The 27,649-nt window shown below is 33.0% G+C and overlaps 3 protein-coding genes and 1 non-coding gene across 5 annotated transcripts in view; 1 reads left to right on the top strand and 3 right to left on the bottom strand.

Moving 5' to 3' along the window:
• Positions 1 to 9,357: 9,357 nt before the first annotated feature.
• Positions 9,358 to 9,429, bottom strand: Trnae-uuc. The gene has a single exon. It is a non-coding gene; the product is annotated as a tRNA-Glu (tRNA).
• A 2,503-nt stretch (positions 9,430 to 11,932) lies between these two features.
• On the bottom strand, positions 11,933 to 16,689 carry LOC106718890 (myosin light chain alkali). 2 transcript variants are annotated; one of them, XM_014513102.2, is made up of 7 exons: positions 16,580 to 16,689; positions 16,230 to 16,257; positions 14,770 to 14,927; positions 14,386 to 14,536; positions 13,681 to 13,767; positions 12,934 to 12,996; positions 12,248 to 12,273 (listed from the first exon to the last, which is right to left on the bottom strand). In XM_014513102.2, exons 1-6 carry the CDS (start codon positions 16,580 to 16,582, stop codon positions 12,971 to 12,973), a joined length of 453 nt encoding a protein of 150 aa, XP_014368588.1. In that variant the 5' UTR covers positions 16,583 to 16,689; the 3' UTR covers positions 12,248 to 12,273; positions 12,934 to 12,970. The 2 variants fall into 2 exon arrangements, with proteins under 2 accessions (XP_014368581.1, XP_014368588.1); XM_014513095.2 differs by lacking the exon at positions 12,934 to 12,996 and having other exon boundaries at positions 11,933 to 12,273.
• A 639-nt stretch (positions 16,690 to 17,328) lies between these two features.
• LOC106718883 lies at positions 17,329 to 20,280 on the bottom strand. The gene is made up of 9 exons (XM_014513087.2): positions 20,265 to 20,280; positions 19,905 to 20,018; positions 19,632 to 19,790; positions 19,470 to 19,537; positions 18,994 to 19,383; positions 18,846 to 18,921; positions 18,648 to 18,775; positions 17,901 to 18,053; positions 17,329 to 17,602 (listed from the first exon to the last, which is right to left on the bottom strand). The coding sequence occupies exons 1-9, from the start codon at positions 20,275 to 20,277 to the stop codon at positions 17,387 to 17,389; spliced, it is 1,317 nt and encodes a 438-aa protein (XP_014368573.2). The 5' UTR covers positions 20,278 to 20,280; the 3' UTR covers positions 17,329 to 17,386.
• Positions 20,281 to 22,348: 2,068 nt separating this feature from the next.
• Positions 22,349 to 27,649, top strand: part of LOC106717552 (protein unc-80 homolog) — a 35,331-nt gene continuing 30,030 nt past the window's right edge. The window contains exons 1-14 of the mRNA XM_045679472.1: positions 22,349 to 22,372; positions 22,433 to 22,576; positions 23,068 to 23,094; positions 23,649 to 23,669; positions 23,749 to 23,894; positions 24,178 to 24,343; positions 24,444 to 24,660; positions 24,872 to 25,059; positions 25,276 to 25,436; positions 25,524 to 25,626; positions 25,757 to 25,860; positions 25,935 to 26,316; positions 26,395 to 26,534; positions 26,912 to 26,941. Of these exons, the coding sequence (XP_045535428.1) occupies positions 22,349 to 22,372; positions 22,433 to 22,576; positions 23,068 to 23,094; positions 23,649 to 23,669; positions 23,749 to 23,894; positions 24,178 to 24,343; positions 24,444 to 24,660; positions 24,872 to 25,059; positions 25,276 to 25,436; positions 25,524 to 25,626; positions 25,757 to 25,860; positions 25,935 to 26,316; positions 26,395 to 26,534; positions 26,912 to 26,941 (1,853 nt within the window). The remainder of the gene's footprint in view (positions 22,373 to 22,432; positions 22,577 to 23,067; positions 23,095 to 23,648; positions 23,670 to 23,748; positions 23,895 to 24,177; positions 24,344 to 24,443; positions 24,661 to 24,871; positions 25,060 to 25,275; positions 25,437 to 25,523; positions 25,627 to 25,756; positions 25,861 to 25,934; positions 26,317 to 26,394; positions 26,535 to 26,911; positions 26,942 to 27,649) is intronic.

The raw sequence follows: 27,649 nt of genomic DNA on the forward strand, positions 1-27,649 counted from the left end.
CTCGACAAAATTTAAAAAAAAATGCACTCACTTGACCTAAATAAAGCCCACACTACAAGAAGCTATGAACATGTTTTGTCTTAGACAACAATCACGCAGTCGACACACATATAAACGGCAACATTTTTCTACTTTATTACCTTAAAATATTTCTAAATCACATGATAACGCAATCATCGGATGATTCGCCTTGAAAGGTATCAGTGTCTCTACATGACCCAATATTGCCTACTTTTAAGACTTACTTGAACATGAAGAGGCAGAACAAAGCCGAACGTTGAATGCTGCTTGCTTCATTTGGAAAAGAGTTAATAACCAAGAATAAAGTTGTGTAATGTATCCTAGAGTCTAGAATCTGGATAAAAGTGACATAAAACCATAAATCAATGCGATTTACCGTTTGTTTTTGGGACCAAAATCTTTGTATAAAACATAATGTCATCCCTGTCGTTATGTTTGACAAAACAGAGACAATATGTTTTAAACGGGGATTTTTTGCCTCAGAAAACCACGGTTAAACATTATGTTAATTGAACACCCAGACCTCTAATTGAAATATAATGATTGTTCAATTGATTATATTGATTGAAAATTCCTACTCCTATTAATTTATAAAGTTTTAATCGATGAACAATTTTATACCGGAATTAATTAAAAACTAACTTACTTACTGAGAATGTAAACAAGTTTTTATAATACAGCAATCTATTACTTCGTGAGTAGTCATTACTACAGCGTAATGAAGACTGTCTAAGCTTGTGATAACATGTTTCTGCAATACATATTATGACAACTTACTACTATTAGACTACTAACGAATAAATAGGAAATTAAAGAAAATAAAGCGGATTCCAAATAGAACAGATTTTATGATGAAATGTGAAACCCACAAAACATGGAGACGTCTCTACATTACAATGAATTTAATTGACGATAGTTTTAAAGTTAAGGATTTTTATTATTGATTAGTTCAAGATCACGATAGCAGTGTTTGGGTGCATATATTAGCGACCAGTCAAACATTTCACTATAAATTTTATATCAAACAACAAATTAGGATTAAAATTCCTAATCGTTTTGATCATTAATATCATGTAGATATCTAAGCATGAAAAACCTTTTTAATGTAATAATCTTTTAATCTTATCTATTTTAAACCACCTGGTATTATAAATATTTCTCATCTGCTCCCAAAGACATTCAAAAAAGGTAGTTTATACATTATGTTGGATTGTTTTTGTTTGTCAGTTTGAGTTTAGAAAATCTTATAGTTTCTCTTTTTTTTCTACCGTGATTGTACCCATTTTATGTTAATTTTGAGAGTCGCACACATTTGGTCGATAGATAAGTTAATAATAATGTTAGTCTTTGTTTTGTAATTATCTGTCGCCCGCAACGTCGTCCGCGAAAATAAAACTGAATTAGTAGACTACATGTTCTTCCAGATTATGTTCTTTATCTATGCCCAATTTCATCGAGATGCATTGAGCCATTCTGGAGATACCTTCAAACAAACATCCATCCATCTAAACATTCGCATTTATAATATTAGTAGCATGATTGAAAACAGAGGTCACGAGATGTATCGTAATGTGAAGATCACCTGCGTGTTAACAAGGGTCCCCTCACCTCACTGAAGGGGACCAATTGTTCCTGTTATCTTATCTACAGGAATGTAGTTACTTTATAGCTCTTATAAAAGAAACTGCGACGCATAGCCAAGCATTATATTATAATGCACATGCGTGTGATATTACGAGGTGAAGGATTTGCAGTATATATTATTTTCAGTCAGGAATGTGAAACCTAATTACAACAGTTTTACAAGTATAAACAAACAAAGTAGAGTTTATATATACAATTAAGAAGTTCCTGATTTGAGCGAGGCTAAATTACTATTAAAAAAACTTTAAGATACGTTTTCAAATTGTTCTTCTTGTGGTGTGCCACAAGCATGTATAGATACGAAGCTCTTATTACATGATATTCCATGTTAACATAATTCAATCCTAGGGTGCTTCCACTGTGAAAATAATTATTGACATCTCTCTTTAAAAAACAAGGAGAATATGAAACATATGTAGGTACCTATGTTCCTATCATCATCATCATAAGCAGCCTGACTTCGTTCACTGCTGCACGTAGGCCTCCTTCATCGATATACATACAAATATTTCGGTAGCAGACGTAAAGATTTATAAAACCTAGTCTCATAAAAATACAGATACAGAGCATTTAGTAGGTAAATCAATATGCAGTGCCGTAAACTTGTGTTACAAGTACGCCGGCCTTCAAGTGGCGTCACGTTTGAAAACAAACCAGTGTGTGATGTTACATCATCGGGGCTAACCTAAACACCATTTAGCATGTTAGCCGACATAGGTCAGACACAGAACATTATGTCAATTCAATATTTAAAAATGTAAACCTAAGTAACAAAAAAGGAGAGAAATAATATAAGTACAGTCTAACATTATCGGTACTAGTAAAATTTTGAAAAGTGATCAGCTAGTACTGATTAAATTTTTGATATAATGATAAACTTTTGATATAATGAAAATTTCAATCATTTTTAAAATAATTTTGTATAGAAGTTATGCTATCTCTACCAAAATAATCTTGCGTTATATTATAAATGCGAAATATTAGATGTATGGATGGATATTTATTTCAAGGTATCTCCAGAACGGCTCAACGGATCTCGATGAAATATCATGGCATAAAATCGGCACGGATGTATGGATGAACATAGTATGGAAGAACACGTAGGCTAGGAATTGTTTTTTTTTAATTCCGCCCGGACAAAGTCACGGGCGACAGCTCTATCTTTACATAGGTTAAGAAAAACTTAAAGAAGATATTATGCATATGTTATTCAATATTAAGACAAGAGACATATTTTAACATTATTTTAGAACTAAATTACCAATATTATAACTTAATGATAATAATTCAAAGGCAATCAATGACGTCACTATGAGATATAGATGATATCATATCTTGATTACACAATTAATACATTTCTTGGTCTCAGACCTTTGACGCAGTAAGCAGACATTTGTTGTCTGTCATAAGCGAGTCAACTATTATAATTCTTATAGAATAATGTCACATTTATTTTCTTAATGTATTGTAATTGTATCCTGCTATGGTTATAGTCTACATTTTTGCATAAATAAGGGTCTAGAAAAATGGATGACAAATAAACGCGTCAAATCCTGAAGTTCTTAAATATGAATCTGATCTTGTTAGCTATAATTTTGACTTTACACATAAAAACTACTTAACATTGTTAATTCTAACTTACCGTTAAAACCTATTAATTAAATCATTTCCTAATTAACTAATTACCTAAAATAGAACAAGGAGCTTCCTCTTTTAAAAAAAGTTTTTGTACAGATATTTCGACAATGTAAGCCCACTGTTTATTTATTTGAGTAAAGTTTTAATTGACAGACTGATTGAGGAGGAGCACGCAATGTCGCGACCGATTTGCACTAATCGTCCGCCATTGTAGTAATCTTACCCCGGAATGGTGCGGATTCGGTGCGGAGGCGGTAATTGCGGCTCTATTTGTTTCCAATTCTGGCTTCGAAATCAAATTAAACTAGGAGAAGGAAATTAAGGAGTTTAAAATAGGTTTTCAAATTTACGGAAATGGTTTAATTATCGTCTATGGTAAGGACATTTTCGTAAAACTGTTTTACTTCCTTTATGTGGGCCTATCATGAATATTTGTGACAATCGCCTTCGTATCGTTATCGTCAATTAAGTCAAAATAAGTGTAAGGTTTTTGGTGTACTTTTTGCCCGATGCTGCACAAATAATACAAATTTTGGCGGTGACGACACGATGGCAATTGTCACAAATATTCGTATTAGGCCCACTTATATCTATATTCAAAATTCGAACACCACACACTAAATTGAGTTGATAACAAAAACGAGCTGCAGTAACAAAGTTGATGCGCGTAAAGTAGAAACATTTCCGCGATGTAAAATGCAATATCCTCTTTGACACTATTAAAAAGTCAGCTCGAAACTATGTTAGGTGGGAGGTGAGCGTGCGCCGAACTCGTCCGGCAATTTACCAATCACCGCGACTGCGAGGCCCTCGTGTTAGATGGATAACAGAGATGGATGTTGATTAGCGACACGGACATATGTGATGAAACAATAGAATGTCGATTCACTAATTTCCACATTTTCCGGGGTTTTTGTTTAAACGATGAATTTAGTCGTAACTATTGTATTAAGTTTTTCCTTTAATTCCACTTTTTAAATAAAAAAGTATTTAAGAAACACAGTGACTGGTAAGTGTTAGAAACTCGGAGAGTAGCAAAAAATTCTACCACGTTAAAGAATAATAAATCTTTTTTTATATTGACATGGGAATTCAATAAATACTAGTATGGTGTAATCAAGACAGTATTGTTCAGTTTCCAGTTCATTAATTGAGTTCATTGTGTTTCGGGAGCAGCCTGTGCCGCACCTAGCGGGAGCTCGGGGCCCTAATGAGGTCCTTTAATCTCCAAATCAATCACAAACATAATAAAAATATTTTGTGATGAAACACTTTCGACAACTAACTCCCTAAACGAACCACTACGCTGGTATTATGATATCCTGGTACTTCTCATTTTAAGGCTTTGGAATAATACTCCACAACATCTTGTAATTTGTCACTCCTATGGATACTGACATTCATGGATAAGGTTATCCAAAGACATTAAGTGATAAATATATCTTAAGGTGCTCTAAAACTAAGGTATAAGTCTGTATCCAAACCGGACTTCGTGATAAAAACTAGTACTTTTTATTATTATTTGATAGCAGATTTTTGTAATTCAAAATATAAATAGGCCGCCGCGGATATCGGTATCGGGGAACGAGGAGGTTCAATAAAATTAATAGTCTCTCATTAACAAAGCGTACCTACTTACAGTAACAAGTTATTTGTTTTAATCGACCCCAATAAATACAACAGTGCCTAGTTGTGCCACGACTGTAAGTCTATAATACATACTTTATAAACTGTTGCACGTATGATTTAATTTACATTCCTGGCAATTGATGCCTACGACATATTTACTAACTGACGCTTAATAAAATAAGTAGCGTTAATATGTTTAAATGAAATATTTAGGTCATGTAAAAGACAATAAATCTTAATATATTTTATTACATGTTAACATTATTATGTAGCGACACAATTATGTATTATGTACAGTCAACGAACTCTTTATCAGAATCACCTTTTATAGCTAAACAACACCTTGACTAATTTTATCAGACGAGCCGTCGTTTATTATACACCCGAATATTTTGTGGATAACGACATTGATGGTTAATTTTTACACGAACATACCTATGCTTTTTACTATCCGCCAACATAACCTTAATTTTAAAAAATCTGATACAACTCGTAGCACATAGAGTAGGTATTGTCGACCAGAATGTAATAATAATATTAAGATTCTTATACCATTCACCATATCTAGATTTACAGCGTTTTAACAAGGACGAAATATGTGAATTTCCTGGAAACCTTGAAAGTAGCAAGCTGGCAATACAATATGCTGTAGTTGTCAGCGAGATGAGACAAAGGCGCGAGGCCGCGGGGGCGAAGACTTCACGTATTATCAAAGTTAACGAGAGTAAGTGACTTTAATTGTATTTAGGGAATTAACACGATGCAGTGGACGGTTCATCGGGCCTTTATACCTACAGTGTATTTAAAACAGATTACTTCTGATTGTTGCAATACATGTTGGAACAGTTTTTGTATGTATGGTAATATGTTGTATGCTTTGAGAAACGTTTTAGATTACTCCTCCTCTAACATAAAATCACTCCCGAAACACCCGTATAAAAACATAATGTATTTCTATCTCAGTTTTTTCAAACAGAATGACAGGGACAAGAATATATTTTTATAGGAATGTTTCGGCAGTGAAAATCCACGATGAGCTAACTTGTATAATTGCATTTTTTACCTTTCTCGATAAACTTGCTTGATGCTAATGCGTAATGATGTTTCTATATTGATACAAACATCATTACGCTTTTTATCGTATCCGTATAGAGGTAATTAATAAAGTGCATTGTTTGCGAGGCAAAATTCTATTATGTTGCAAAAAAGATGAACAATAGACGCATGTGGCTGTGAAGCGATTATTACCACCATCATTCATGTTGCAGTAAATATTCATCTAAGATTTCCGAGTACGTTAAAAAATAAAAACATAAATGCTAAAGTGTAATAAAGATGTTTTCTAAACATTGTTATATATAGTTTATAATTTCCACAAAAAAAAAAAAAACTTAATCATTTATACCAGGCCCATAGTCAAACGTTAGTTAAATTTATTAATGGAAGTCTTTCAAATGAAAGAATTAATGGATAAAATAAATTAAAAATAAACGCTCATCATTCGACAGTCATTAATAAATAATTAAAATCGAATCAAAAAACACGTAAATAAAAACTAACACAATAGATAGGATAGATGAAAGAAGTAAAAACTGTCTTGCATATTCCGAATGCAAATATTATTCCGTTTGAACATAAACACAGTCACGATATTCCATCGATCATGATAACGTTCATGGATATAGTCAATGACATAATTATATAAAAACGTTGATAAATGACTGACCTGACGAGAATGTGTACAAATTTTACAACAAAAACTAACGTTAACAACCATAATTAATGAAATCCGTCCCCTCACCATTCCCATGCACTATGCTAACATCAAAGAAATAAATTCGGTTCCCAGTGAGGAACAAACCATAAGAGGTAAACATAAACGTTTTTATAACAAATTTTCGACCTAATTGCATTGTAAACGTTAAATTATTTCACCAAAATGGGTAGGTAATAAACGTCCTCGACTGTACGTAGTAGTCACAAAGGCATATAGTTGCTAGCTCGCTTACGTCAAGTGAGGAAGCTTCGTATCTTGAGCACGTACAACGGAATTTTACTTCTTTATTAGGCAGGCCTTTTCGCACGCTCCCCTACAAGAACTCAGGTTATATGAAGCTATAGTTATGTCCTAGTTAGTGTAGCATACAAGATGCTGTGTTCACACTATACTCGCATTTGACCCAGAAGGGTTATTACGCTTAGTCGATATCGTGCGATAGAGTCCGTACTATTTTTAATTTTAAATATTTCTTTAATTCCAGGCTGGAATTAAAATTAAACCTTCTCCTACTCCTAAATTTTTATTCACATTTTAACTGGTTTAAAAAGTTACAATTATTGTACAGACCCCTCGGCTATTACGAGGGAATATTATTACCAAAATTATTTCGCAAAATAGGGGTCAAAAACTGGTTAGACTCGTCATATAAACAATAAAAATACGTTTGAATTGCAACATAGTTTTTTTATATATGATGTCATGTTGCTAATTAAATCAAGTAAGAAGCTCCGACTTCGAACGAGGTCACAAAGAGATTTTTTAATTTATTTTCAGTTCCATTTACTTGACTACTTGACATTTATTCTAAAGAGAATACCAAATAAGTATGTTCTTTCCTCATCAAAAACCTGTCGTAAACACGAATTATTAATAAAATAAAAGTCACTTTCAATCCAAGGATGTACTGATAGAGATTTCGATACAACGCCATAAAATCGGAGAGTAGACATAGTACTACTACTTTACAATAATTGCGCAAGCTTATTCATTATTAACCACAGAATCTGCACAGTGTCGTATTCACGGAAAATTATAGGTCTAACGACATTGGACATACGAAACAGAACTGTAATTTTCTGTCCCTGGTAACGGTTCGAGGAGAAAATTACACGAAAAAGACCATAAATTTAGCTAATTACCATTCAACAATTACCAGGCAAGCAGTCGGTATAACCTGTGTCAGGCACGGAGGGGCATTCTAGAAAGTGTCGTCAGCCTCATCGACCCTCTAATCACCGCGAATTGTCGCGACTGTTACCCTTTGTTACCACGCTAATTATGTATTTGCAACTCCTCATGCCGCACTGGAAACGGTTAACAATAATTACTGCTAATTCACGTAAGACTCGCTATGAGATTAAATATCCATATTATGAAATCAAAAGCAATCGAATTAGTTATCAAGGAATACATCCAATAACATATGCAAACCTTAAACATAAGCAAATAGGATGTGTATAACCATCAACCAAACTAAAAATCGTAAGTTAGTTTTACTGTTGAAAAAACAAAAAAAAATGCATACGAATTGTACGATGAGAACTTTACATAATCTAATTAATTCCGCGGTAGCTCTTGAACATAAGACATCCTTGCACGCTTATCACGATTCTCTACACGTATTATTGTAAACATTACTAGGTTATATACTACCTTTCAATGCGAATCTTTTCAAGTGTCAATAACAAATTTTAGTTTACTTTTCAAAAAAAGGAGTGTACATAAGTATTCTAATATATTATTTGTATAGATTATGTCATGTAACTAAATAAAACCACAGCGCAAGTCATCCCGTATTGCGATGACAAAGAAAAACTAGCCAAATATCGACGTCAAATATTTAATTATATTTCTTTCCACCTTCTAACATTTCTTCGGATACATCGAGCTTTAGAACTACATCAGCAATAGTATTAGTCTACTACCGGCATCTTATCTATTTTTTATATTATGTTCCAGCAGCTCACATATGGAGATCTTGTTAAACATTACACCTGTATTTTTGATAACATTTTGTACAATAATCCAATATTGTAAAGCTGAAAACGGAGGTGTGAGTGTATTTTGAGAGGACCCGCCTACTTACGATCTATTTGCAGTGCGGCCTACGGTCAACGTAACCTCATAATCTACTAAACGCTGAATCACATTTTGAGCACTTGAAATAACGACACTATTTCTGACAACTTTCTCTATATACAAATTCTTAAAAGGTACAAAGACTAAAGTTATCGATCTAAAAGTAGACACATTTTCATTATCTAAAATAAAGGAAAATAAAAGAAAAATCTATTTTTACACATTTTTTACCTTGACGTAACATTGATAAAGGGAACACAAGTAGAATGCATCCTGCGATAAACACAATGCTGTTGATAAGAACTTCAAGGACGCATATTAAAATGGATTATTGAAAATAATAAAAATAATGTATAGTTCAATTGTTTATTTACAAGAATATCGATGACTTAATATTTTAACATAGCAATTAGTGCGGTAGACGATTGCAAGTCCAGTCGGGTCAAATACTCAAATAAAATTGCAAACGCAAAAGAGGAGAATGTTAACGTGGACAATTAATACTTATATAGTGAAGCGCGTTGAAAAAATTATAACAGTAAGATCCAAAATTAGTCCAAAAACATTTCCCGTACCGGGAATCGAACCCGAGCCTCCTGGGTGAAAGCCAGGTATCCTAGCCACTAGACCATACGGGATATATCGGAATGTTAGAAATTCAGTTTCAAATATAAGGTTTAGTATTTTAGACCTACGTTTTTCTTTAAAATTCGTAGCGTTCACTAAAAATGGAGGTAAACGATATTATTTAAAAAATCTGCTTACTAGTGTAATCTAGACTAAAGCTATCAATAATAATTGCGACTTAAATATTTTTTATATTTCTTTCTAATCCTAATGCTATGTTCCTATTTTCTAATCTACCCTAATATAAATCACACGGACACAACTGTTACAGCCAAAGATGACGTCACTGGAAACTTTTTGGTTGATGTTTTATAAGCAAATGGACCACAGGGGAGGTGACTTTTCTAGGTATGTGATATAAGTAGATAGACACCTACTAGGAATATCCGTGGGAACTTGTCATGTAGTAAATGTTCAAATATTTATTAACGTCGTATTCCTTTTTTAAATGTAACGATTTTATTTCGAGAACATTCTGTTACAGACTGTATCTATTGTGTGAATTAAGGAACCACATAAGCTATTTTACATTTTACAAAATATTTCTTACCTGTATTGTGCTTCTCTGTAACATTGTTAACGGTGGCAGTTGTGTTTTTCACTTCTTCCATTTTATCTGAACACACACACTACCTGCAAGATTTACCATAATGTTTAATCATTTACATTAATAAAATTAACATTACAATGTTAATTAAGAAATTTTCTAAAGATAAGTGTACTCTAAAGTCAAGAAACGTAATTAAAAGTAATATATACCCCCCAATTTTAAATATCGAATTATTTTATTATTTCTAAATATTCACTTACTTGTAAATAGTTGTACACTGATAAACACCTAACCTTATCACTAATTACACTACGTAAACACAGCCAAAGCAACAGACGCTAAAAATAATCGCTACGATAATATAAAGAACACAACTTTATAGTCGCGCGCCCGCACGAGACAACGACGTTTGACAACTTCGCGCTACGCGCGGAGACTTGGTCTGTGTTGCCATAATTTAGTTTAATCTCCCTTGGCGTTTGAATATTACTCGTTTTGGTTAAAAAAATTATAGAATTTAATCATTTTGGTTTTTTGACTCCATTTTAAGAACTTCATTGTAGTGTTATAAGTATACTTTTATTTCAAGACGAAATATTCTACTGCCTAATCACTTATCGTTTTTTCAAAAGGAATGACAATGAATAAACGAAATTAAAGGCATGACCATATCTTACTGTTCATGTATTTTAGTAGTGGAAACCCACTCTTATAGAGTATAGTTATATATGTAATTCTTCATTTCCATTAAAGTTTTTATTTTTAATTTGAATATCGGTAAATAAAAATATAAATTTTCCTTAAATTCTGGCTAATTTTTAACTCTGCGTTTCCTTTCACAGCCTCACACATGCGAATGTTTCCGAGGCGGCTCCGAGCATGTCCGAACTTTTGTTATTGATGTCAGAAAAGTGTTTCCGCGCCATTTTCTTTTTCGCCGTGTGACAGACAATTTGGCAAATGCTTTCCTAACCACTTGTTTCTCTTTTAGATAGACATGGCTAGATGTAACGATAATGGAACTTTTTTACAGTTTAAGTTATGTATTTCAGACGTTAGAAACTCTAGATTTAACCAACATAAAATGTTAATTAGTACTTACCTATTAATGCGAATTACATTTTCTAGAGAATTCTTTAGCTATCGCTATTCATAGTTTTCAGCAAGTAGGTAACTTACTTATTTTCTCATACTATATCCTAAGAAAAATTTAGTTTCTAATTCGAATTTAAGTAATTTAACCTTGTTATTAGACATAGAGTAAGTTCGTGATACTTATCACTGCCTTACACTATTTACTTACTAAGATTCTTTATATTTTTCGGTATTTCAGTTTGATGGTTAGATTGAGTTAAATAGAGAAGACTCACGAAAAGTTCCGGTATAAAATAACTCTACATTTTATCAATAACGTTTGAAGTTTTATGCTTATAGTATTTTTTACAACTTATTAGCTTGGACATTATTTATTAATATTATAATATCTTTAAGCATTACAGCTATATATATATATTGGTACGAGTACTTTGTTGTTGCTTTGTTCTGTTTTTTTTTTTATTTCCATCCTTGTTATTTCTATTCATCTCATGTTAAAAACACTCATCGGTATTTGTTAACTATCGGTATCAGTGGATTAATATTAACTGTCAATTTTTTAAGTTTAAATTATTGTCAAGTTGCTGTCGACCGCGACTCAGTCCGCACGAAATAAAAAAAACGTAATAAGTAGCCTATGTGTTCTTCCAGACTATGTTCTACATCTGTGTCAAATTTCATCAAGATCCGTTGAGCCGTTCCGGAGATACCTTCAAAAAAACATCCATCCATCCATCTAAACATTAGCATTTATAATATTTAGTATGATTCATATAAATTTTAACAGTCCCTGATTTCATGTAGTCTTACACTTTTAAAAGCTGTCTTCATTCGATCGTCTCGTAAGTGAACCAATTAAACATAGATAATACACGGCTGAAATTTTAACAGTTTATTATAAAATAATTTACGGTATTTTTGTGTTTTCTCGTTATAAATGTAGATACTTAAATAAAATAATAATAAAAGTTTATTAAAAAGACACGTACAACACGCGTTTACAGTAGTTTCTTTAATCTTACTTTATTATGTACAGTCAGGTCAATTGTACAAATAGATATTAAGATGTGATGTTCGTATAAAAAGGGTCCGTATCTAAGATGTGCGTACGGGGCGGTGCGGCGGTGACGCGGCGCTTAGCTCTCTGCAGCGGGGGCGGGCGCCGCGCCTGGGGCTGTCACTGGTTTGTTGCACAATCTTTGAAGAAAACCTGTCAAAGATTAAATAATACTTTATACCTAATTTCATTCCAGTTCCGTACAGCTATAGACCGACAAATTTATTTGACCCGGTGGAAATAAGTGGAACTTAATTCCAATAGCTCATTAGCATAGTGTTACAAGATATTTGCCAGACAGTAGCTATCTTGTTTTCTGTATCTTTGTCGGTGTAAAAACAATGTAAAATTGTTTCTTACAGAACTAACCGAAATAGCATCGCCTTCTTCACCGAGCCAGATAAATTAGTCGCACTGATAGGTACCAAGTTTCGAAAGCTTTTGTCAATTTTTAGTTAATTTTTAAAAATGGTAATTTTCTTTAGCGATACTAATGTATAGTATTTTTTTCGGTTTTTATATAAAGTACGGAAAGCTGAATCTACAGTATTTTAAGAATCTACAGAAATTTAACGTAGCGTTAAAACAGTTTAAAACTTAAGAAGTTAAATTTTTTCATGTTATATTTTTAGTTTTAAAGACATATTTTTACAGTCTGAAAATTAGAAAATGAAATATGAATTAAGAAAGATTAAAAAGATAAGCTGATGTTATAAAAGCACAAGAGATAACGAAAGTTTAAAGATAGAGCTTGAGATGATAAAGCTTTTTTAAGATGTGCGCAATTCACGCGGCCTCAATTTATCCACTTACGATCTTATAACTAAAGATATGACGATATTTTGATCTTCTACGCCATGACCTTCTTCAGGAATGCTGTAAACGGACAAACATTAAGACACGGGGACAAACACAAACAAATATACTACATTTACATGCCAACAATATATTTATATAGCCTCAATTATTTCAGAAAATGAGGTTTCACTCAACAATATACACTAATAATGACAAATACATAAGGTATATAAAAGGAAAGGTTTTAAAGTACATGCTTATATGTATAAACCAGTCATTGATACAAACATTGAAACAACATCAAAGAAAAATCTATTTAGTTTTAATGTACACTAACTACCAGCTGGAACTTGCGCCTTCATCACTTCGGATAGCTTGTTATAATTACAATAAAGTTAGAAACCGCATTAATAAAAAGTATAGTAAGACGGTTTTGTATTGTAATAACTAAAATGATATTCGATTGAAACCACAGAATAGGTGAAAGGAAAACATATACAACTGCTTTATAAATTTGTCCCAAAAGGACGCAATATATCCGAACATTGAGCCGAATCGTTGTTTGGGATTAAGAAACTTTTGCCAAAATTATGCGTTGACTAACTACAAAGTTACACTAGCAAAGGAAACTTTAAGACGAACAGATAAAGGTACATATGTAGAATAGTGCATATTTACATTTATCACGTTTTTTTACATCTAAAATAATTTATCCATTTACAGGTACAAATTCGGTGAAAAAGCTTTAAGAATGATACTTACATGCGTATGGGATCATGCCGTCGTCGTCTTCGGGGTCCATGCAATCCTTTGTGACTTCCGCTACTTCATTGTCCTCTAACTTCTCACCTACAAATATAGAAGTACATTTGTTATCCATCCATGAATATCCATTAGTGAATCCTTGAGGTGGATAGATTTTTTGAATCGAATCGGTCACGTACCGTTTAGAGTGTTACATGTAGATGAATTCACAAGCCCTATGAATACTAAAAAGTACTTGAGATTCCGATCAGAATAGTCATTTAAATCTAAATTATCTTTTACTAAACAACAAACGAATTACGTAAGATTTGGAAACTCTGACGAACAATGCATAAATTTAAATTTTTAATATTCAAGTAGTTGTTGCAAGGTAGTTTTAAACTCTTGTTATAACCGTATTTTAAATGTAAGTGATTGAAGACCAAATTTGCAAAAGCTTAAGTTCAGTGGCCAACCAAATCAATTTTGTTTACGAAAGTACTTAAACGATAGAAAACGATGTAATAGAACAATCAATGATAAGAATCGATGTTTCTGTTATTGATTGCAAAATGTACCTATGCATGTTGAGGTACCTGATGAGTCGAAACAACTGTACAAAAGTGTTGTCATATCATTATGCTCCTTTTGAAAAAAATAGAGATAGCAGTTGGTATTTGTACAGGTGTTTCGTTAGTGGAAACGGTGGAGATTGCTTGTTACCTAACGCAAGGAGGGTGTGTGTGAGCTCAGCGCCGAGCATGAGACCGTTCTCAGCCTTGTCGTACAGCTTCAGACATTCCAGGAAGTCCTCGTAGCAACCCTGGTCTTTGTCTTTCTTGCACTGGCTGTAGATGGGAAGGAACTCTTCCAGCTGAAATAAAACAACGAAAATATGCACTCGCACTTATTAAGGCATTAAAAAATATCAAGAGGGTGAAGCCTTTTTGCAGATACCGAGCAAATTCATCAACACCAAATTTACTTCATAATCTCCTATGCTTAACAACTATTTCTGCTGATAAATGATTGTTCATTTCTAATTGTTGTTTGTCCAATTTAAATATTGTCTTTCTAATCACTTTACAAAACCAGTTAAAAAATTACCGTGAGCTGTTTCTCGCCCTTCTTTTTAGTGCCGCCGAGTTTCTCGATGGTGGCAAGAGTAGGGTTGGAGTTGAGCGCCCTCAGGATGTCGCCGACATTGTATGCGTCGATCTTGCCGTTACCCTCGAAGTCGTAGATGGAGAAGGCGAAGGATGCCCCTATTAATATAACAATCAAACTTATATCACTGGCAATATCAAAATTAAAATGGTCGTAAGTGATTTGGATTTGATAATAATTTCAATTATTTGAAATTTGATTGTGCGCTATCTGCGAAAGGTATATTAAAGTTGCTCATTAATTAAATAAAACAACTGGCAAAAACAAGACAGCAGTGGAAAGGTTCCAGAAAATTCGCTATAGTTAAATCAGGTACGTAGCGAGGTGTCGTGGGCGAGCCCAGAATAATATCCTTTCCACGTTTCAATATGTTCACTGTGAACTCGTGAGTCACATTCTAATTATATACCGATTGTGACGATGTCCCAGTTTCGTCGCAGATGCTAAAACGAAGCACAAGTCTAATCTATTCTGAATGTTGATTAGAAATAATGAAATTGATTTTAAATTATTCCGAAAGAAAAAACTAACAATTAACACAGCTTCTCAGAAAATCAGACGAGACGTTGATTGAATCTGTATCGAAATTTATAAAGGAGATATGAAAAAAAAATTCAACCTCGAATGATTCCATAAAGCGTTGGTAAACATTGTGATAGGGTAAGATCACAAGAGATCAGGTAATAAGACGAAATCTAAAATGTAAATCGTTATTCTAGATTAAGTAATTGTTGCATACTGCAAAATAAAAAGATTTTAGATGATGATTAACATTGTACATCCATTGACTGATAATTAGAAATATATAGTATCTGTTGCAAGGCCGTAGTATGTGAGATAAATTTGAAAATTGACCTTGATATTGACCGGTTAATCACTATTCAGATAAAGAAGTTTCAAAATAAATTAAAACAAATGACAATAACCATTATTATCTGCAAGCGATCATTGACCAAAAACCGTAAGCACGGTCGTGCTGAAATTCGAGCGGAGTTTCTCTGTTTGGGCGGGCGGGCGTCGTATCACGTGACGCAATGGTTTATATTTGGAACGCGCGCGCATAGCTCGACGTAACTGGCGCCGACCGGTAGGTATCTCTTAGCAACGAAACCTTTTATGACAATTTTGAGCTAAACATAGAGGAACTTGTATTACTTTTGTATTTCGTAATCGTATAATATAGTTTAAATTTTATGTTAAAGTTTATACGCAAAACATTTTTGGAGTATTGAAGTCCTGAAAATTTAAACTTAAGTTAAAGATGCTAATCTTGAAAATAATAGTTTCTTTTCTGAAAATAGAATTATATTACAATTCTTTAAACAGAGGTCCTGTAATCTGTTTCTAAAGTTATAATATATATTTCGTTATAATATAACATAGTAAAATAAAATACTCACTTTCGATGTCGTTCTTGCTGAGGTCGCTCTGAAAAATGATTAAAATAATTTGTTATTTTCATTTCAACTGTAACTTTATTAGGGAGTGTGTATTAAAGTTTTGTGTTGCGTCACGTCACTTTCCGTGTTGTGTGTGTTAATGATCCGTGTAATAAGATGCAATATTAATTATTCACTGTAGTTTGAGCACATCACTGACGCTGGTACTAGAGATCATACGCTTGCAAGCTTCCGGTCTGCGGAATTTCTATCACGTGTTATTAACGCATATTGAGACACTTGTGTTTAAGTAACTGGCTGTTTGCACTGAACTCCTTTTCACAGTCCCACTGGCGTCGAAGTTGACTCACCATTTTGTGTGGTGTTAGTTGGTTCCCTCCCGGTCTTCACTGGCAGACGTTCAGACAAGAAGTGGGGCTCGAGAACTTTTCGCTTGACTGTTTTAACTGGCTCAGATGGCGCTCCCGTCTGGATATTTGAGATTTAGCCCAGGAATCCGCGACCGTTCTATTTTCGGTGGAGTTACTTGTTCTCCGTTGCGTCTTCAAAATCAGAAGGCGGGCACGCGTGCGAAGGAGACAACAACAATTCTAACGTGTTAGCCGTACGAACCAAGTGAAGCGAATCTAAACGTTAAATCTACATTTACGATAACTATTTCGATCTATTCCGTATTTAATATTGAATATAAGGTGGCAACAGGTATTAGTTCTAAGGAGCTGCTTTGCAATCTAAGTCAGAAAATGTAAGGAACCTAAAATATTTCGGTATTTTAGTGTCTTCACATTTTAGAAGATTTTAATATTTAATCCTGGTGTCTGGTGATTATTACTCAAGATGGAAAAGTATAAAATAAAAAAAAGTACCTATAAAAGAAATAATTTTATAAATAAGTTAACTTTGTATTACAACAAACATTAAGCTCACCGTAATATTGAAATTATGATTTTAGACACAAATGTGTTTTTAAAAAAACATCAAACTTTAGATGAGGCCTGAGAGTAAAATTAAATCTTTTACGAGTATCTAACCAATGTAATGTGTTTATATGGTCCTAATATTAAATGAGGATCAAAAATAATAATTTTAATCGGTAGAATTTGATAATTTTATTAAAGCAAAATAAACACATGAATGTTAATTAAATTTTGAAAGCACTAATAGTTTTCATCCTCAGATTTAATTTGGTTTGTATATTCATTCCATTGCGCGGAATTAACAATGGTTTCATTGATGGTATTGAACTTCCATATGATGGGGCGCGAAGGAGACGGGGAACGCATGAGGCGGTGGTCCAAGAGGCTCGCTGCACGAAGTCTGGCGGAAGGAGACAGGGGACAGTGACCACGCACCGCGCCCGGCATACGTGGTACCTGGGATTATAATAGGACACACAAAAAGAGGATTATAGTCCCTGCAAAGACTAAAAAAAACATTGACGGCTAAATTTGACTAACTGTACCCCCTCTTCTATAACACTCCGAGTAAAAATGCGCATGGAATGTTGCCTCACTCGTCAAAATCGGTTAAGCGGATAAGGTTATCGGCGTTTACAAAGGAATTTACATACACAATATAGTTTCTATAGGGTACTATCAATGTCACCAAACATTTCAATGTTTGGTGACAATTACTCTGAACGACCTGAAGGTCGTTCAGAGTGATTCATACTTTGTGCCTGCCAGGCAGCTTGCGACGCCACCACCAGCCGCGCAGACAGGCCAACAGCCGCGCACCCTGCAGCCGGCAACGCCGCACCAGGCTGCTCTTGCGAGACACCGCGGACGCCGACACCGCTGACGTCGTCGCTAAATCTTTGTAGTCCTAATGATAATCATAATTTATTCCAATAGTTTCTCTTCTCCTAAAGTCTAGGAACGCATCTATATACCTTTGTCGCGATAAAGTATTGAGAAGTTATTGAAATTAGTTTCTGCTTATATGCCCACATGAAACTAGAAGACGACGTATCGCATCGCATTACCAACGTTACAACAACCAATTTAGAACAATATTCAATGATACGTTTATACTAACTGATCATTTTCTGTGTACTATGGAAAACAATTTATAAAAGGTATATGTGACGTACTGAAATATGTAAATACGATTTGCATGGCGCAACATATCCCTTTGCCAATTCAATATTTATTGTACTCTCTTCACTAGCAAGCTGTCAATTATTGGAAAAGGCATCGTCAGGTAACAACGTCTACAAGTGCATAACGAATGTATGCAAATTTTTCTGTATCCATATTATTGTCAAAAGATAACATTTTAGTTTTATATTTCCAGAGTTACCTTCTTGAAATGTGTTTATATCAGAACTTAAAATATCTAACCTCGTCTATTTATCTTAGAACTACATGACCAAAAATTATTTACAAATTCATAACAATAAAATTGAAGTTTGCGTACTACTTTATCAGTCGCAGGCAACTTCAATGAAGACGTCTTTCCTTGGGACAATTCTACATCCTGCAATGTCAAGGATTTCGAATCTTGATGTATAAATACTTCTTCGTCTGAGTATTGCTCATAATCTCCTAAAAATTGAAAATAACTGAGGGGAGTATACGAATTTAATATTTTATAATAAATAAAAACAAAGCTTACTATTTAGAGTGACATAAGCATGTTCGTAATACTCGATCTCGTTAATTTGGGTGTTTTGTTTAAAATCAACATTTATCTGGAAATAAACAATAAAATACAATTCTTTAATATGATACACTGCAAATGCATTAACTTTTTTAGCACTTACCGCCTCTTCTCCGATAGCAAATGTTGAGTCAGAAATCTGGTCCTTGCTATTGGTAGGAGCATCATCAATTAAGAATGCTATATTTTTAGCAACATTATGAGACAGAGCGTCGTCTAAAAATGAATAGCTGGAATGCTCACTACTGTGTGATGTTTCAGTAGTATTTTGTACATTATCATTTATTTTACTTTCTTTATCAATTACAACACTCAAAGCGGAGTCCACACATGATGTGACGATGTTAATTATTTCTTCTATTAATATTTCATTCGATCCATTTGTTCTGTCTACGTCATCAGCAACATATTCGACGTCACTCATATCAAATAGACGGTTAATAAAAGTAGATGTCGATTTATTGAAATCGCTCTGGTCTTGTACATCTTGCTCCTAAATAATTTTAAAAGGAAATTAAAATCATTATCAATAGTTACATAATACGTTAAAACCTACAATCAAAATTTATTAAAACTTACGGTGCAGATTTCCTCATCGCCTTGTCCTATGATGTATGTATCAGTTTTTATATTTCGTCTAATTTCTTCTGTAACATTTTTTTAAGATTAAAATTCGTCGTACTGCCTAATAATTAATTTCTTATACCGACTATTTATTAACATTTCTGCTAGCTTTCCTACCTGTTAACTTTTGTGGGGTCGAGGTAGCTATCGTATTAGATCCGTGTATGATGTTAACGTCATCATTATCCCCTCTTTCGATACTAAAAGTTGAATTATCATTTTCTTTTGTAATTGTGTTATCAACGTTTAATTTTGATACGCTTCGCCATGGCTGCCCTGGAAGTTAGAACTATGGTTAGTTAAATTATCGCGGTAGCTTATGGTTTACCATTATCTAACAGAAGTTAGCCAATATTGCAAATAAATTCTATATTTCTATTGTTATACTACCTAATTCTTTAGCAGCATTAACAATGATACAAGCTTCGTCTAACACTTGACTGACAAGATGAACAGCGAGCGACGTCGCCGCTGTTGAGTTTCTCTCTTCGTCCACAACATTTTCTGCAAGTGAATCCTAAACTTTAAAATTATGAAAGAGTCCCGATTATCACGGAATAATCCAAACCTTCTCTTAGTATTTCTCTATTTACAAAGAAAAGCTCAATTAAATGATCACACTTCGATTACCTAATTTTATTTTCCTGGCTGATTAAGGCTATATTGTTGTAGTTAATTTAAATTAAATTGATATTGAAATTAAATTTATTTACTACCTGGATTTTTGTTATTATTAATTATAATACTTACCTGTATTTGTCATAGTGACATTTAATATGAAACACAAATAAAACAAAAGTAAGACATTGCGGAATTAAATATTTCGTATTACAATAATTTCAGCCAGTATTCAAATTTAACAAAAAGTACATATGTTTTCCAATAAAGTAAAGCAAAGTAAGATTTAAAATGGCAACAATGGCAAAGTAAGGTTTAAAATAAAAAATGAACTGAATATATTTAAAGATATAACAATTATGTCATCCTCAAGATTTCTTAAAACAAGGTTTTCAACAACTTTTGAAGCAGATCGAGTTAATGCCATCGTCACAATGACCACTCAGAAGTATAATATTCTTGGCAAGCAATGCATATAAGTACAGAATCACATACGAATGAAACAAAATTGCAAGTATCAATCGTAAATAGGTTTACGTGAAAAGCATTATTCATAGAAAACATGGTCGCTATTTCTGTATGAGCCAATACCGATGCGTTTCTTTAACCTCGGAGCTATTTTAACATGTTTCTCGATTGTACCATTTACTATGTGGACTGACTGTTATACAAGTATTGTCTTTTTAAATTAATAAGAATATGCACTTAATAAGTTAAATGTTTGCAAAACTTTTGTTTTATATCTAATTAAATAATTCTAGTTAATGCTGAAGTTGATATGTTGTGTATAAATATTAGTATAAATTATTGTAATAATTCGTATAAATAATTTCTAACATATTTAAGATAGACTAGTATGGCTCACTTAGATCTGTAACATTCAGATAGCGACGAATATTAGGCTCATCTCCTAGCACACTTAACACAAATAAAATAAATGCGAAGCAAACCACAAATAATGTATTTTAACCTCTATTACTTGTTTTTTATAAGTTTTATGGAATAATTAATAATACAACAAATTTAGAACTATTTTTGTAGCGGTCGCGTCGTAAGTGCGGTGACAAAGAAAACAATCTATAAAGTAGGTAATATTTAGTGCCGGCGCACCCTTAACGACCCTGTTTATAAAGTAAATTGCCTGCCTTTATGTGACCGCTCATATGTTTGTACGCAACATCGCTCCTTAATTAAACATAATGCATAATACATTTAATTGAATTGTCTAAATCAGATGATACTTAAGTTTGACATTTTTAATACTTTTGTACTACAATTAGCGACTTTTGTTTTTCTTACGTAATTTATGAATCGTTATTTGTATAACTATACGCCACGAATCAAACGTGTTCTTCCGTCCCGTTATTCTGTCTCAAAAACTAACTGCTTTTAAGACGCCACGTGACTAGATTTAATGGAAAATTTTGACAGTATAATAAAACAAATACATATGAACTTCTGTTCGTTAACCATTGTTTAAGCAGTACTTTCAATATATTAAGGAATTATATCATTTTAGCTTTTTTCTTAATATTTACGCATCTCTGTCCGTCGCCACGGCAACCAGAGGCTGCAGCGTAGAAACGGTCTGCGCAGCCAGATCAATGTAATCTCTCTAGGGGTGCCACATTTGATAAACATATGAGCAATATTAGAGATGCGTTAACGCAAATAGACATCTTTTTATGGACCGAATTATTGGTAACAGTATACACAAGCCAAAGTTAATTGTGATATCTACTAACTAGGTCTGACAATAAAATTATTAGTAAATACCTCACTGACAAGTAAGTCCATTGTTAACAATCTTCCAAAAATGTTAACATCGGCTTCATGTACTCCTGTCTACAGTTATGAATGAGACTTTAAACCGGACACAACAAAAGATTGTTTACTAATATCGTATGTTTTGCAATAAAAAAATATAGGGCAACTTAACAGTGGCAACCCTATGAAGATGTCTCGAAACAAGTGCGCAGAGCCTCACTCTTAGGCGAGCCTCCCGCGAGTACGTTTACTTCCCCTAGCTCGCTCTGAAATTTTCCTTCTTCCCGTTCTTTCAGCGCTTAATCCGTAAACAGTTCATGACATGTGATATTTTTAATAAATTGATTTTTCTTCAACAATAACTCTAGTTATGGCCAGTGTTAAATCCGTGTAATAGGTAAGTGAATTTAAAAAAGGAATAAAAAATTGTATCAACTTCCAAAAAAATAATGCAGAACAATTTAAGAAGTCCTGTATATTAAAGAAATATTAGAACATGCAAAAATAGAACAAAATAATTTCCATTTGTACAGATCTGCATCAAAATGAAGGAACTATTAGATGACGACTCCAGCAATGAAGAAGTGGTTCCGATTCCTGTTCAGATATTCCTTTGGAGACAGACAACACCCTTCGTTCGACCGAGACTTGGAAAGGTTCATGATGCGTCATGCATGGTTAGTACAGGTTTCTATATAAGACTTTTCAATGTAATAATTTGAGTGTGCCTTTGTACATAAGCAATTCCTAAAAATCAATGTGAATAATATAATATTATGTATATAAGACACAATGAGGAAAAATTCGATGTACATCTTTATTAAATTAAGTTTATTTTTTGTTTTCAAATTGCTCTGTAACTGATATCAGCGGGATAAAAATGGTTGGGGTAGCCTAACGTTGTAAGGAAAAGTTAAGACTTGGGCAACAAATATATATTTTTTGTAATTTGTTTTATCGTACCAAATATTTTCATGTATTTTATGTTTATGTAATTGCCTAATATTTTTTTTAATGTTGATAATAAATTCTATCTCAAATAAATTGTACTTAGATAATATAAATTAATTAAACTTAACTATCTTAACCCTGTGTATGTGGTATGTAATTATATATGTATGTATATACTCGTATGTATAATGCAATTAATTTTTTTGCTATCACCCAGTTTTGCCAACGAGCACCGGGCCATCACGTAAGTTATTCGCTTCGTAAATTAGAGCTATAGTCAATTTCTTTTGCGAAAATCACATGTATAAATATATAAGGAAATTAAACATTGTAAAATGTTTGAAGAAGTATCAAAATTATTTTCGAAAGTGGCAACATCTCCAAAACTTCAACTGTCACAAGACAAGATGTCAAGACAAAAATTGTTTGCTTACTTAAAAATCAGCTGTAAATAATATTAAAAATAAACTTCTCTTTACTACATAGCTGATTAAATTTTGCAACATATATCACCGATCAATCTCCTTCGAGCCTCCCTCTTCAACGCGACACTGGCGAAAAAATCAGTGCCCAGTTGGCACACCTAAAAGCCACTGCTTGGAAATTGAATTGAATTGAATCAGCTGTAATTGTAAATTATAAATTGAACTTTAATTACAATTGGCTACAATGGAGCAATTTAATTTCATTCACTTGTAAATTACTTTATTATTTAATGTTAACAAGTAATGCTTATATTTTTCTTAAAACTTGTCCATACTAATTTTCTAATTTTTTATTACACTGTCATCCTCTTAGGAACTGAAAGAAGCTTGTAAGGTGAGAAATTATTGTTAAAACATATTTATTCTTACACTATCCTCAAAAGTCAATCAATGTATTTGAAATTTCCTTTCAGTCTTTCGAAAAAGTATTGGTGCAAAACTTACGCTTCGGGTTATCAGTCAGCCTTACTGATGCTATAGAATCAATACCGAGATGGCGTCTGATACAAGCTGCCTTGCCTCATGTGATGCATGCGCTGGCTGCATTACTACACAACAGGTACCAATTTTTTATCATTTCAAATTAAATAAAGTAGTTCACCCTAACCATAGTCATTGCAGTAGGATGAATGAAGGTAGTTAAAATTATGAGGGATAAATTCCAAACTGCAGAATTAAGTGCATAAAATATGGTCAGCATCAGCTATTAATTTTCTTAAAAATCATAGGGAAAAGTATAATGATGTAAGTTTTATATATTTATAAGCTGTGGTGTTAAAGTAATTACATGATTATTGTTATTTAACAATTAAAATAATTTAATCTGAACTTTTTTATTACAGGATAAAAGACAATATGCAATCTTTAGGAAATGTAGAGACGAAGCTTCTCTACACATTGCATTGGATCCTCCTTGATGCCTCTGATGAATGCGCTGATAATGATTATGAAAATGATAAATTTTATTCCAACCCTTTCTATTATTTATTCTCTATACCTGCAATAACTGTAAGTATACATACAGCCACAAGTTAATGTTAAGTTTAATTCCATTTCTAGTTAATAAAGTTCTATAAATTTATATTGTATATTATTGTTTATCTTGCAGCTATTTGTCTTCCTGTTTGCTCCAATATCCCAACACTTGAAGGAATCTGACTTCACAAACAATTACAGATTAGAAAATGGCTTAAAAATGTGGCAGGCTCTGTGGGAATTCAGACATCCTGATGCTGCATGCTTTACCACTTTAGTCAAACCAAAACCTAGGTCTTATGGTGGGAAATTTTCTAAAAGGACTCAACCTGAAGATGTGTTTTTGGGCCGTAAGTTTAATAACTATTTTAAAATTTTGTCAGAGACTTTATATCACATTTAACATAAGATACTATCTTTTTCTAAGACATAAAACTGATTCTGATTTTTTTCACCTTTACTCTCTGAATTTACTTTTTGATATTTCTATTAAAATATGACTTTTAAGGTATTTAAAAAAACTCTGATAAACAAGTTCAGAATATTATGTTTTATATGTAGGTAAATTTTCTAAAGAAGAAGGAGGTAATAGTGGAAGTCCTCCGAGCCAAAATATATCAGTATCACAATCAGATGTACCATCCAAACAAGCAAGTACTGAGGAGGAACCTTGGGTCTCCTCTCCCAAAGATACAATATTCCCAGAAACCATTCCTGAAGAGAGTTCTAGCACTGAAGAGGAACATGTTGTAAGTGTTGCTTAAATATGTGACATGTTTGTAATTTGCTTAGGCAAATTGTAAGCTCGGACATTCTATTTCAATATTTGTAAAAATATGATTTCATAGGCTGTTTTTCTGTGCCCTTTGGTGACTATCAAGAGTCACCATTGAATTGTTTTCATAAACTAAAAGTTATGCAAAACCTTTTTGTTATTTGACATAATAATTTTCTTTATATTTCAGTTCATTTACCGTTTACCATCAGAACAAAACTACAGTGGTCCATATAAAGAAGTGTACACAGTTTACGCGGCCGATCCCAGTTTGTTTCAAGTTCGTAAGCCAGACAACATGAAGCCTACACTGCCGGGAATAAAACCATTGCCACAGATAACTAAAATGAGGTATTTAAAAAAGTATTAACTTTTGTGACTACCCTCATCATAAGTGCAGAAATGGGGTGAATTTAAAATTTAATTAACTTTTTACAGCTCGTCGGATAAAGAGTCGCTATCCGATAGTGGCGGGGGTTGCCCTCCCATGAAGGGAACACCTACATCTGCGGAGAAAGCACCTTCAGTCAAACAAGGAAATGTGTGTCTCTGTATTATACATTATTTATACCAAAAAAAAAGAACAACGTCTTGTCTTGTTTATTATTTAACTTTCCTTAACCAGTACTTCTGTTATATGTTAATATGTATGTATGTATGTTTTCTTTAAGGTATCAGCAGCTACATTTTTAGATGTTGCAACACTGCGATGTCTTTTTACAACGCAATGGCAAGAAGAAGGGGTTTATTGGGCACTTTATTACCTGTACAATAGGCACGTATTTACCCAAAAATAAAAAGCTTATATTTTTCAAAGTACTTTTTTTAAATTACCGTTTTACCTTTAAGGTTGCGTGACATTTGTGATGATATGTCCAAACAAATTCCACCAAGGAAAAGAAGCAACTCTCTGCCCATTCCAAAAATAGAAGTGTCCGTTTACCAAAGTCCGGAAATTAAAGAGCATGATTCTTTAAAAAATTTCATGGAAGTCCCGGAATCCAAAGAAATCTCACCAATTACGGAGATACCATTTGCATCTGTGCCTAAAGTCGATGAAGAAAATGTAATGAATAGAAGAGCTAGCGAGAAAGTTAAACGAAAAATGAAAATGGCCGATTTGAAAGCGTTCGTTGAAACAAAACTGCTTTCCAAATCTGAGAAAGCCCTGGAAAAGATTGGCCAAGAAGAACATAAATTTAGTTTTCATACAGCAGTAAGAATGATATCTGTAGATATTATTTCTTTTTATTGCTTTAATATCAATATTCCGGTATATTCTTTTACAACTTTATCAATTTATTTTTAGGAATATCACAGGAGTTTGGACACTGCAGATGACAGGCCCAATTCAGCTTTGGCCACCAATTTTCAAGCTATAACTCCGCGCCTCACTGGAGACTTGCTTCCCTGCAATCTCATCAAAGGCAAAAGTATGCCTAGTCTTAGGTCAGTTTCTACATTTCTATTTTACAAATTTACTTTAGTAGATCTAGTTTTAAATAGTCCTAAACATGTAATTTTTAATTTTTTAATACATTCAGTTAGGCAAAACCTAAATTGTTCTAAGAAAAATTGTAAGATTTACAATTATGTAGACGTCGGAATATTTATTATAATGAAACTCTTTTCTATCATGTTACTTAATTTTCTCATGACTTTACGTTTTCTATACAAATGATGATCTATTTTTCTATGCACAGCATGATTTTAATTTCGTACACATTTTCTAATGATTTTTCTACTCAAATATATATTTTTTTCTCTTTCTCCCGTGATTTTACTGCTTAATCCTGTACAATAATATTGCGGACGAAAATTGCTAGCTGTCTGATCGATGAGCTAGCGTCTAATGGGTAAGTTTATAAGGAATATTACAACGAAAGTAGATGCTTCGTGATAGTTGCCAGGTCTAGTCTTGTAGGGTGATGATAAACAAATATATGCGTACTGTATATTTGCATAGAAATCTAACTGCTTTGACTAAATTAAATAGTAATATAGAGCTTTACCAACGTCATTTAATACACAGTGTTTTGTCACACAGACGACAAAGTAATTAAAATGTAAATTGCTGTAGTAAAACAGTAGAAAGATAGTCTTGAAGTTCTAGAATTTACGTAGCTGCAGATATTTTGAAGCGCACCTTGTCTCCAGAGACATTGTTAAGATTTAAATAAAAGAAATGACGTTTATTTAATACTAGCTTTTACCCGCGACTCCGTCCGCGCGCAATAAAAAAAAAAAGGAAAACTGGGTAAAAATTATCCTATGTCCGTTTCCTGGTTCTAAGCTATCTGCCCACCAATTTTCAGTCAAATCGATTCAGCCGTTCTTGAGTTATAAATGGTGTAACTAACACGACTTTCTTTTATATATATAGATTAAAATTCAATTTGTTAATAATGCAAATGTAATTTAGTTGGTTCGTGTATAATTTTATACATAAATTAAATAAGATAAACTTCAAGTATGTTCAATTTGGAAATTATAACATCAAATGTGTCTATATTTGAAATTAATAAAGATAAAGAAAACTGTTAAATGTATAAAAATATTGTGCA

This window comes from Papilio machaon, chromosome 9 (genome assembly GCF_912999745.1).
Source record: "Papilio machaon chromosome 9, ilPapMach1.1, whole genome shotgun sequence".
Classification (NCBI taxonomy): Eukaryota; Metazoa; Arthropoda; class Insecta; order Lepidoptera; family Papilionidae; genus Papilio; species Papilio machaon.